This window comes from Phaseolus vulgaris, chromosome 9 (assembly GCF_000499845.2).
Source record: "Phaseolus vulgaris cultivar G19833 chromosome 9, P. vulgaris v2.0, whole genome shotgun sequence".
Taxonomy (NCBI): domain Eukaryota; kingdom Viridiplantae; phylum Streptophyta; class Magnoliopsida; order Fabales; family Fabaceae; genus Phaseolus; species Phaseolus vulgaris.
Genome location: NC_023751.2, coordinates 37466468 through 37479758, shown reverse-complemented (window position 1 = coordinate 37479758; position 13291 = coordinate 37466468). Strand labels below are relative to the sequence as shown.

The following is a 13291-nucleotide window of genomic DNA, read 5'->3' as shown; positions in this document are numbered from 1 at the left end:
TTATTTTTATATTAAATAACATTATTATTTTTATCTTTATTTTTTTTACTTAATATAATTATTATATAAATTCATTTATTTTTATTATTTATATTTATAATTTATTATATACATGATATGATATGATTAATTATATTTTTTATAATAATTATTTTTTATAACTTTATTATATTTTTTATATTTAAATTGTAATTTTATTTTAAATAAAAATAAAAATAAAAATAATTTAAGTTTAAAATAAAAGGGGTAAAAAATAGGGATGACAAAGCGGGGCGGGCCATGCGGGCTGGTCCGCGGCCCGCAGGTAAAAAACGCGGGGCGGGCTAACCTTTTCAACCCGCTAACCCGCATTAGCCCGCGGCCCGTGCGGGCCAGCAGCGGGGCGGGGTGGGCTGGCCCGCTAACCCGCAAGAAAAAAAAATGTCATTGTTTTAATGTATGCAGATGACGGAGAAGATTATAATTATGAAAAAATGAATGAAAGTTCTTCTAAGGCGACATCCAATGTTATTGAAATGGAAGAATGTCAATAATGTTTATGTTTAATGTTTTTTAATTAATGTTTATGGTTATGTTTAATGTTTTGGAATTAGGTATGTTTAATGTTTTGGAAGTGGAAGAATACTGATATTTGATATTTATGTTAATGTTTAATTTTTTTATGTTTGACTATGTTTGAAAAGGAAGAAAAAAAAATTGGATTTGATAATAACAAATATATAGGTTTAATTTGACAATTTTTTAAGAACAAAATGTAAAAAAAAAAAATATTTAATTTAAAAAGAAAAAACGCGGGCTGGCCCGCAAACCCGCGGGTCAGCTCTTATGCGGGGCAGGTCGGGAATTCTAACCCGCAATAACTTTGCGGGGCGGGTTGGCCCGCCCCGTATTTTTGCGGGCCAAGTGCGGGGCGGGCTAGCCCGCTTTGCCACCCCTAGTAAAAAAAGTAAATATATATATATATATATATATATATATATATATATATATATATAATTTTCTTCGCAACTATGCGGAAAAAGTTTGAATGAAAAAAAAACTTTGGTTTTCGTGCTTTTCTATTTTTATTGCCTAGGTTTCCATGATTTTTCTTGTGAATAGTACATGTTTTTTTTTGTCCTAAAACAAACGGAACCTAAGGGATGATAAAATGGATTTGTGAGAATGATTATTGAAATTTGTGGGTGATGTGATAGTTTTGAAGGAAATTTATAAATTATTTTAAATATGTAAAATGTAAGTTTACAAATTTATTCCTGTCATTAAAAACACAAAATGAGAACCAAGATAAACAATTCTCCTTACAATGAAAATGAATCCAAATCGAATCCACACAACATGAGATCTAAGAGAATCGATTCTCTTACATATGTTCACAAGCCAAAATCGATTATGCCTTCTTTTACACAACAATGAGAATCGATTTCCATATCCAAGAGAGTATTGAAGAAAAATATTATTATCATACGTGTACATCCGCAATAATCTTTGTATATGAGAGAAGAAAGAAAAATGGATGTAACTCACTCCCTCGTCTGCACCCTCTTCTTCAAATATGCAGATCCAAACAAGAGAGGAACTCGCTCGTCCATCCGCGCTTAGACTCCATCAGTGAAAGCAAACAGGTCATAAGAGTTTGGACTCATCGTCCATTGTTTTCACAACATGAAAAATGAAATAAAGATTAGATAGAATGAATTCATTTTATCAAAATCTTTATCTAATAACTTTGCATTCACAAAGTTTTTTTAACTTTTTTTTTTCATTTTACGAGTTCATGAAATATTAAGTTACATACATGTACATGGAGCAAACTTAAACACATATTTAAAAAAATTAAGTTTTTAGAATGTGAGAATTGAGATTAAAGATTTGGTGAATTGAACTAGCTATGTGATTTTGAATTGTAAATGCATATTGCATAGCATGTGAAATGATGGTTTTAAATGTGTTTTTGGTATTGGGTAACGAAATTGAGGAAAACTAAACAAAGTAAAACAATGCTAAAGTAGTGTAGTTTTGCTTTAAAAATGTGTATAAATAAGCAAGAAGAGATAAATGATTTTTTTTTTTTTGAGAAATTTTGGTGCAAATTTTTGTGTGTGTATGTTTTGTTGTATTTTTGCGTTTGAGCACGGAATTGGAAGCTTAAGCAGTGCAATCACACTAAATTTATGTAAAAAAGTTATTATTCTAATATTCAATTACAATAATGTAATGATAATGTTTCTTGTTCAAGTAACAATTTAAAATTAAAAAAAAAATATCAATATAATTATTTCACTTTTAACAAGAGTCGCTAACTATTCAATTGTTATAATATATTGAATAGTTATAATATAATGATAATGTTTCTTGTTCAAATAACAATTTGAAATTTGAATAAGAAAAATATCAATATAATTATCTTATTTTTGACAAGAGTCATTAATTTTGGATGGATCGTAACTAGTTTAAATATTAATTTTAAAATCTGTTTATAATTTTTACTAATAATAGAAATTATTTTAGATATAAAAAAAATTATATTTTATATGTATTTTTTTTTTCTTTATCATTAGTTTTCTTATATAAAAATATATTGGACAAGTTATTTTAGCTGGACTTTTGATTGAAAATTTGAAATGTGGCGAAGTTTGAGATTAAAAAAATAAAATAAAATAAATAAATAGTATTTAATTAATATAATAATTAATTATTTTTGTTTTTAAATTTAATTTTTATTTAATGATTTTTTTAGTGTTTACTATTCATCTTAAGGAGGTGATATATTGACACCATAAGTAGTAAATACATACACCTAATATTCTAAAATATTAATATTTTAATTTAAATATTATTATATTATTATAAAGAGTTGTGAAGTGTTTGTGTTTTACTATTGGTGTCAAGAGAAAAGTTTTCCTTCATCTTATTATTGTAAATCTTAAAATATTTTTAATCAAATTTTAAACATCGTATTTTCACTAAATGAATCAGTGAAATTGTTAAGAAATAATACAAAATCTAGATAAATGTCATCTATCAATATAAATATAAAATTAAGATTTTGTAATGAGTGATTAAGGAGGGTCAAATCAGATTCACTTTCCGTAAATGCTGAATTTAGTTGTGTTGGCCACACCAAATGGTTCCTTCCTGTTGGAACTTTTTGGTTAATCAGAAAAAAAATGAGTTATTTCAACAAACTTCAAATACAATCCTAAACAAATCTATATCTCATTTGTTAAGCAGTCAAATCCAACTGTGTTCATAATTATGTTTCTCAATTTTTTCACCAAAAAATAGTGCTAATCTAGAAAATAGGTTGTGTAAAGAAACTCCCTAGAAATCTCTGAGAGAGAAAAAAAAATATAAGTACGAGATTTAGTCATGATTTATACCTATAATTATTTGAAAGAAGCATAAGAAAAAAAAAAGTTTAGATAAAATGGAAACAATTATGCAAAAAAATTACACGTTAAAAAATAGTGAGAGAACATTAAATTTGAATCCATATTTGTCGACATTAAATTATTGTAATATCTAAAATTAAATTATTTGTAGACATATATAACAATGGAAAGACATTAAAAAATTATCTGTATATATTAATACAGTCTTTCCTTATTAGTTTAGTCAATATAATAAGCTATTAATTATCAATTTATTTATTTATTTTTCATAAAATTATTGATATTTGTAAGTAGTAGTTATCTAATCAATATTTAGTAGGTTAACCATTTTAACCTTTTTTTGTGTGCATTAATAATTCCCTTAGGATACTTTTTCATTGTTTGCATAAAGAAAAGGCTGAAACATATATATAATTTTCTCTTAATCTTAATTTGAACCTGTGATAAATGTGTTATCACTAGTCAACAACAAATGTGATGTTGATATGTTGAAGGTTTCTTATTTGATATGAAAGAAATATGGATCATGAACAGGAATTTTTTTGATTTTTCCACTCAAAATTTATATGCAATTTTTGTTCTTCATTAAAAAATCGTTTACTTTTAGTCTACTTTATTGAAATGACAATTTCACAAACGAGGGATTAAAAGAAAACAAATTATTTTGGTATACCTACTCTAGATCAAGATTATTTTTTTTGCATATTTAGGGATCATTTTCTTTGAAATTGATAAAAATATGTAAATTTTAAATAATTAATGAAGTACTATTGACTCATATTTTAAAACATATACTGGCTTTCTAATATTTTATTTTATTTTAAAAAAAGAAAAATCGTATTATAAAAATTTGATCTTAAAGAAAAGTTAAACAATGACGCACCCTTTTATTTCACTAAGAACCCTTTCATTTATGAGAAAAAACATAAATTGAATCAATTAATTCACTTTGTCTCTTATCTCGATCCCTCACAAAAGTGAACTTATTAGCAATTTAAAAGGTCCTAACGAAAATATCAAAAATTTTAAGCTTATAGTATATAATAATTTTATCATTATTTTTTATTTTCTATATTTGATTCTTCCTAATATATGTTTTTTTCTGTATTGACATGATAAATCACCTTATAAAACCTATATCATGATAAAAAAAAATCAGAAACCAAAAGAGAAGTTTTAAAAGTATTTTAAGGACCAGTAAAAAATAAAAGATAATGGTAATTGAAACAAAATAATAAACGTTTCTTTTACATATAAAATACAAAATGTATAGATATTTAGATAACCAAAAGTTAAGAATTTTTTTATTAGATACTAAATAAAATATTCATAAATCTAGATGTTAACCTAATTAAAAGTGATGAACTTCAATTAAAAAAAAATTGTTTGTACCGGTCGGGTCCGTACAACACTTGGAGGTTCGGCACTCAGTCAAGACTGACACAACCAAAATCATTATGTTCAAAAAGAAGATTAATGACACTAATCAGTGATCAAGCACTAGACAATACACTTTTAATCTGACCCGATAACAAAGAGCTCATGATAATCATATAAATAGGTATAAAATCTAAGAATCATGTACGTCATCATCAAATATTAATAACACAAAGTGCCGAATATAGAATATTTACTTGAGCGTCGGAATGCTTTTTTTAGATATCATATGAGCTTGAAATTCACGAAGACGAGAAATAGAAAAATACAAGAAAGACAAAAGAAACATTCTTAGAGGAGAGGGAAGATAAATCGACCGAGAAGAAAGATAATAGTTCTCTTGTTTTAAGATGAAATAAATGTTTTAAAACACTTTACTATTATTTTTTTAAGTAATTAAAGAACACAGTTCAAATTAAACCATACCTTCATAAAAATTAAAACACAATATCCTAACTGAACAAAAAATGCCCTTTCATACACTCACTCCACCAATTCACGCAATCTTACAAACAAAGTATTGATGGCAATCTGGGCTAAATAAACACGCTAAATATGACAAAACTCCACGATTTGGGCCAAAGTCCATAACTATTATGGTAGTAGGTTTTGCTATTACTAGCTCAATGCACATTAATTACATGGATCCACCTTCCAGTTTTCTTCCCTTCTACTCAAACGTGAATGAAAATGGAAGCAAAAGCTCCATTTATTCCAACTCTGAAAAACCCCTTCCTCCTAATAAGTTACACACTCGCTTTCCATTCCTTTCACTCCACATTACAGCCTCTCTAGAATCCTCTTCCTGCATGCAACATCTCTATATAGTATCTCTGATGACTTGGTGCTAACCAAACACACCACACAGCAAAACATTATTCAAGACAGAAGAAAGAGACAAAGATGAGCCCAACATGGGTTTTTGTGCTGAGTGTTGCGGCTATGTTGGTGGCTGGGAATGGACAACCATCAGTGAAGCCAGTGGTGAAGACTGTGAAGGGGAAGAAGGTGTGTGACAAAGGGTGGGAGTGCAAGGGTTGGTCTGCTTATTGCTGCAATGAGACCATCTCTGACTACTTCCAGACCTACCAGTTTGAGAACCTCTTTGCAAAGCGCAATTCGCCAGTGGCACATGCTGTTGGATTCTGGGACTACCGTTCTTTTATCACTGCTGCAGCTCTGTATCAGCCTCTTGGCTTTGGCACCACCGGAGGAACCACCAATGGCCAGAAGGAGGTTGCAGCTTTCCTTGGCCATGTTGGCAGCAAAACCTCTTGTGAGTCACTTTTCTTTCACATATGAATCATTTTTTTCTATTACCAAAAACACTAAAGAGATCAAACTCTTCTAACCGTGCACATATAACTTTTACTCATATTGATAAACCTCGTACATACGAGAGTGATTCAAGATAACAATCAGAATAAGAAAAACATATTAATTTTTCCTTCGCAGTTTACCTACGACCAGATCCTCAATTATGCATAATGAAGATTTTATGACTATCTATTCTTTCATTCTTAAAAATCTTCTTATTCCTTTGTTTTTACAGTTCTGCTACTACTGCAATTCACACGCAAAACTATATTTGATTGACAAATTGAATTGTGTGAAGTGTTTTTTTTTGATGATACCACATCTGATATGAATATATATGATCATTGTTGGGGATACCCTTATTCTTATACAATTATGTTTTTCAATTTGTTGAATTCATGATCTCAATATTTCAAGTGAGGGGCCGTTGTATAGACATATGATGATATTATAACAATTTGATTATTTCATGGTAATTTGTTTAAGACCATGAAATTGTATGGTAATCATTGTTGGAATAATGTTTCAGGTGGTTATGGGGTGGCTACTGGGGGACCCTTAGCCTGGGGTTTATGCTACAACAAAGAATTGAGTCCTGATAAACTCTACTGCGATGAATACTACAAATTGACCTACCCTTGCTCTCCTGGTGCAGCATACCATGGTCGTGGTGCCATTCCACTTTACTGGTACTCACATATTCAGATTTCTTCAATATCCTTTAATTTCATCACTCTACATTTGAAGAAATTACAGCATGGTCTAAAATTATGTGGTTTCCATCATATTACATGTTTATCAAATTTTTTTCGTAAACTGTTTTTTTAATGAGAAATAATGGAAGTATTTTAAGGATACCTCAATCCTTAAAAACAGAAATGTCTTCCAACCTCAATCCTTATACCTCAACCTTTTTTATAGATCTCATGCAAACTAAAGTTTCGAAACATTAATGTAAGTAAGAAAAACATGTTAAACGTATCCATGACCAAACTTGCGTCATTATGAAGATTTCAATGTAATCTATGCTTCCATTCTTGAAAACCTCCTTATTTATTTGTTTTCCACATATTAATGTATTTCATCAGAACCTCATAATCTTGTAACATAAAATAATGTCTGGTGGATTTTATCCACCATTTGGAGTATTTATTACATCTGTTTGCTTATTTTGATAACATCTGCATAAACATTAGACTTCTTAGCTTGTGTTAACTTCATAAGCAGAAACAAAAAATGCCTTATACAAGTCTAGTTGTAGAAGTGGTTAGTCAGAAGCATTTTATGCAAAGATTTTACCAAATTTTGAGCAATAGTTGTGATCAAACTCCTTGTGTTTTCTTCCTTGATAACAGGAACTACAACTATGGAAAAGCTGGGGAAGCCTTGAAGGTGGATCTGTTGAACCATCCAGAATACATAGAACAAAATGCCACCCTAGCCTTCCAGGCTGCAATGTGGCAGTGGATGACCCCACCTGAGAAGCACCTACCATCACCTCATGATGTGTTTGTTGGGAAATGGAAACCCACCAAGAATGACACATTGTCCAAAAGGGTACCTGGATTTGGTGCCACAATAAACTTGCTCTATGGGGACCAAACTTGTGGGCAGGGATCTGATAATGAGGCCATGAACAACATCATTTCTCACTATCTTTATTACCTTGATCTCATGGGTGTTGGCAGAGAAGAGGCAGGGACTAATGAAGTTCTCTCCTGTGCTGAACAAAAGGCTTTCAAGCCCTCTGCTGCACCATCTTCTTCCTCAAATTGATCTTTCCTTGGTTGAGATTCTTGGCCTCCATTCTTGAATCCTGCTAAAAATTCTTAATAAAGGAGGCAAGTAGACAAGATATTGCAACTACTTTGGCCTTCACATGATGAGAGTGAAACAAGTTTGGAGTGGACACTCATAGTTAATTTGTGTATAGATTATTACTTTGCATACATATATCTTGGCTTTTGATGTATCCTTTCTCTTCTATAATTTGAATTTATTTTGGTATAATGTATACAATTGAATATTTGATCACTAAAGGCTGTAACAATTTTGTTATATTTGTATATTGTGCAATCAAAATGATACCAAGTTTCACAATAATCTGATTTCCATTTACTATTTTGCTGTTTTATGTTGTGCATTTCACAAATCAAATGATACAAAGCTTCCATTGGATAATCACTATCCCATTGCGTGTCCATGCATTTTTTTTTTTGTCTAAACTGCGTAATTGGGATTTTCCTTCATCGAATGATTTTTCACACACATTCAATATATGGAGAGGTAAAAAGATGATGATACTCATAAGAGAAAATAATAAAAGTACACAATCATCAATATTTTTAAATTTTCCAATACTTTCATGGAAGTAAATAAATAAAAAAAGAACCGGTGAATTGATAGATCCCGAGATAAGGAAAAGCGGAAAAGAAAGGATGCATGTTTGATGAAGAAGATAAGGGCAAATTGGTCATTTTACCATCTTCTGGAGGTGCAACTTCAAACTATGGGGGTACAAAATAAAATACCTCACAAGCAAGTGTAACACAAAGGAGTAGTTGAAGAGGATTGTTTCTTCCTGTACCTTCGCAATTTCTCCAGGCACCTCCATAGGTGAGACAAAAAAATCATTTTATTCTTAAAAAAATAAAAAAACCATTTTATCCCTAATATATTTTTTCTATTTACATATCTTGGACTGTAGAATGCAGAAATACCTTCCGGATTTTACAATCCAAAATATTTTATTTTAAAAAAAAAAATATATTTTGGATTATAAATACTACAAGAAAATCATGAAATAGAAATCAATTTTTAGATACCAAAATAATTATTTGCAATAGTAACTAAATTAGATACTATTTTATAAACTAAAAAAATTTGATTTCTAAATTAGTTTATATTATTATTAAATAGTTTCTAAATTGATATTTAATTGGCAATAAGGTTTTAACTACTAATTATATAGTTTCTAAATTTGGTAGCAAAAATCTTGGTTGCTAATTAGATACCAATTTAGAAACTATTTAGCAATAATAAAAACTAATTTAGAAATCAATTTTTTTTAGTTTCTAAAATGGTCTTTAATTTAGTTACTATTGTAACTAATTATTTTGGTCTCTAAAAATTGATTTATATTTCATGATTTTTTGTAGTGAAAATTCCAATATAGTTTGGATTTTATAATTCGGAATGTATTTTTCTTAATTTACACATCCTGAGTGTAGAATTTGAAAAGTATTTGCCGATTCAGAAATACCTTACGAATTCTTTAATCCATAATGTATTTATAAAAAAAAATATTCTGATTTATAGAATTTGAAAGTTTTTTTTTATGAAAAACATTAATAGAATAAAAGATATTTTTAATATTTTAAGAAATATGAGTGTTATGGAGGTGTAGAAAGAAACAGGCTTGAATATGCTTGCTTATTGGGTCCCAAAATCAGTTCCGGAAGGGCCTTTCAAATTTTCTATTTCATATGTTGAACGTAAAAGAAAATTGTCTTAAGTCAAAATATAGAAAGCAACATGAAGAAAAAAAGTATTATATTTTCTTAAACATTAATTTAAGTAAAAAAATTGTTCCTTAAATTAATACTCAAATATGTATTAGAAAGCTCACCTGTAACAATTTAATTGCTAATTATATAGCCATGAAATCATTCAACGTTTTATTACATCTATTAGAAAAGTTATATATGTTTTTAATATTTATAAAATTTATCAACAACTTTTTTATAACATTTAGAATGAATGAGAATCATGTGAAGGAGGTTGCTAACAAATCTGGACAATTTAATGTGCTTCATAATCAGGTTCTTCATTGTGTTTGTAAAAAAAAATCAATTGCTTTTAACAAAGTTGTAATTATTGTTGAAAAGTATTGAAATAAAAACAACTAAAACTTCAGACATTAAAACATATTAAAGTGTTTTTTCAATCGTCTATAAAAGATATAAAATTATCCATTGTTCAAAAGCAATGAATAAAAAAAAAAACAATCTGCATAATCCATTGTTTAAAAAATATTATCTGTTCAAAACTTTAGAAAGACATTCAAATTATTTGAAATTTAAAAGCATGCATATTTATAGGAAATAAAAAAAGGAGGATTTTTAAAGAAGAAAAAATTAATATTTTACTCACTTCATCAATGCTTTATTTATTTATTTATTCAATATGACTATAAATAAACCATTTTAATAATTTTTCATGTTTTAATACAAACAAAAATGAAAAGGTTAACATATTTTTGTATGTTTATTAGCTCATTACATGAGATTTTTTTTTTTTTTTTTTACAATAAGAACACATTTTTCAATCATTAAATCTACACATACGATAAAACTCTTCTTATGAAAAAAATCACTGAGAAACTTTCAAAGAGAGAGTAACAAAGAAGCCACAGGCCTCCATGAAGCTTTGGATTGTTCAAGATAGAAACTAATCTCACCAAGATCTCTAACAAACCTACCATTTTAACCTAGTAGAATAATTAGAAGAAGAAAAAGAAAGTAGAGAGAAAAGGAAGGAGAAGAGAATAATCACCTTTTGTGAAGAAAATGAAGAGAAAGTGGAAAGCTTGAAGTTAATTAGATGGAGTAGATTTGAAGAAAAGTGGTGCTTATGAGTGCTACAATACTTGCCCAAGAGAGAAAAAAAGAGGGATAGAGTTTCATTATTATTGTGTATGTGGGTGTTAACATGCTTTATAAAGTTTGTGTTTTCAAGGCTTTTAAGGTATTAACTCAATTTTGAAATAGTCATAAATAATTATTAAGTTCTTTTTCTTTCTTAATTTTGGATAGTCAAACACTTCAATTTTGTTAAAAAAAAGTGAAAGAAAGTTCAAAAAGAGTTGAGTGGTTTATGTTTCTGTTAAAAGACAAAAGAAAAAGTGATTTAAAGAATAAAAGAGATTTTAACACTTGTATAAGGGTTAAGACACTTATCCTTTTTAATTTAATTTATTTTTTTTTATAAAAAAAATAAAAAAGATAAATTATATTTGTTGTAAATAAAAATAAAGAAGCAAAAATTATCCACATATATCATAAATACTTTAACATCTATATTTTTTTATAATAAATAATATTACAGTAATAGATAAAAAAACTAAGTTATTAATAATAATTTATTTATTTATTTTGACTTAATTTAAATTATCTAATTTTTTACTTATTTTGATTCTTTTTCTCTTTTTCTTTATTTTTTTTTACTTCTCAATTTGTCCATTTCTTGATCCCAACAAACATAAAGGAAATTTATCCAAAGAGATTAAGTTTTATTGAAATATGTTTAAGGCATTGACCAAGTTTAAGAAAAATTATTTAACCATTTTGATAACCAAGTTTAATCTCTTACTATCCTCTAAGGTTACATGCGACAAATGTAAAGTAAAAATAATAATTTAGAGAGTGTAAAGAGTAATATTAGATGTATCTTTGGACCAAATTAAATTGTTCCTTATGTATTTACTACCAATTAAACAATAATAGTTTATTTTAGAGTTTCTAAATCTTACATAAAGTTATTCAAAGTTGATAATTATCTTCGTTAAATGTTTAAGTATACACAATCGAAAGAAATTAGAAGAATCTTTTACTATGTCATAACATTTTTAGTTTTATGTTAATCAAATTAACCGTTGAAATTCACATAACTTTATAATTTCTTAGATTTTACAATCTAATTAATACTTTTAAATAATATTAATTAAGTTAAAAAAGGAATACTAAAAATTAGGTGTTATACTTTTGCAAGACGAATCCTTAATCATAACAGCAAATATGTGTGAAAAAATAGGCATAGATAATAAAAGTTTAGAATAAGGGTTTTAGGACCTAGTTCACTTTTTTTTATATAAAAGTTTTATATGAATTAGGCTGATACAACAAGTAACAACAATCATATGTCATCGTATGAAAAAAATATTATTAAAAAAATGCAAAAAAAATATGAGGAGACTAGATCAAAATCTATATGGTAACAAAAGCGATATATAGATAGAATATACTTACTTATAAAAAATTATAAAAACATATTAGATGAAAGCTTATTATACCAATGAAATATTATTTTCTATGAATAAATCTTAAATTAGCTAACTTATCAGCACACGCATTTTCTTCATGAAAAATATGAGTAATCCTAAACTCAATTTTTTCACAGTAAATAAGACAAGTATTCAATCAATTACGAAACATTTACGGAACATTAGTTATAAAAATAAATATAACACAAATCAAGACATAATCACATTTAAGTCATAAATTAATAAACCTCGTCTTTTGAGATTCCTTCAAGATTCATTTTATTATTTTCCAATGTTCCAAAATTAGAATTATCCTAATCATCCTATTGACAAACATATTAAATTTTCTCTTTAAAAGAATATCTTAAATTTATTCTAATAAAATTTATTGGATTTATCATGCCTTTTATTTTAAGTATACAAATCTCAAATTATAAAATAATTTTTTCTCTTATTTTTAAGAAAACAAATTTTGTAAATTACTACAGACTACAGTAACCACATCTCGTCCAAGAGTTTGTGAGAAAAAAAAAATAGTCCTGTTTAAGATAAGAACATGTACAAAAGACATTGTTTCAGTCTACTCTAAAATTTTAAAACTTATTATATATGAGACCTCTTCTTACATGTTACCATAATTTTATTATTGCATAAATACTTTACTTATTATTATTGTTGGATGTACAATTTTTAAAATTTTAAAGTTAAATTTACCAAACAATAAAAAATACAAAATAGATAAGATATAAATAAAAGCATATAAAATTCAGAAAATAAAAAATAAAGATAAACATTAAAAAGAGAGACAAAGAAATATGATAGTCATACGTAACGTAACTGCAAAAAAAAAAAACTCAAAAAGTTATTGTTGTTTGTCTGCCACTACTCTTCAGGATTTATACCAATAATAGATATTACTCTTGTTGTCTCATTGTTGCATGTCTTTTTAAGTGTTTCAATATGTTTCAAGATATTTATATTTAAAAAAACTAATTGCTTATTTAATTCCTATAATTATGCAAGCTTCATTTTTAATATCCATGTTAAAAAAATATTTTTTAGTTCTTACACATACTATTTTAATACTTTTAAATATATATAT

At 27.4% G+C, this 13291-nt stretch overlaps 1 protein-coding gene across 1 annotated transcript; it reads left to right on the top strand.

Annotated features, from left to right (window-relative positions):
- Positions 1–5247: 5247 nt before the first annotated feature.
- Positions 5248–8252, top strand: LOC137821232 (chitinase-like protein 2). Its single transcript, XM_068625728.1, has 3 exons — positions 5248–6108; positions 6679–6838; positions 7505–8252. The coding sequence occupies exons 1-3, from the start codon at positions 5736–5738 to the stop codon at positions 7923–7925; spliced, it is 954 nt and encodes a 317-aa protein (XP_068481829.1). The 5' UTR covers positions 5248–5735; the 3' UTR covers positions 7926–8252.
- Positions 8253–13291: the final 5039 nt, after the last annotated feature.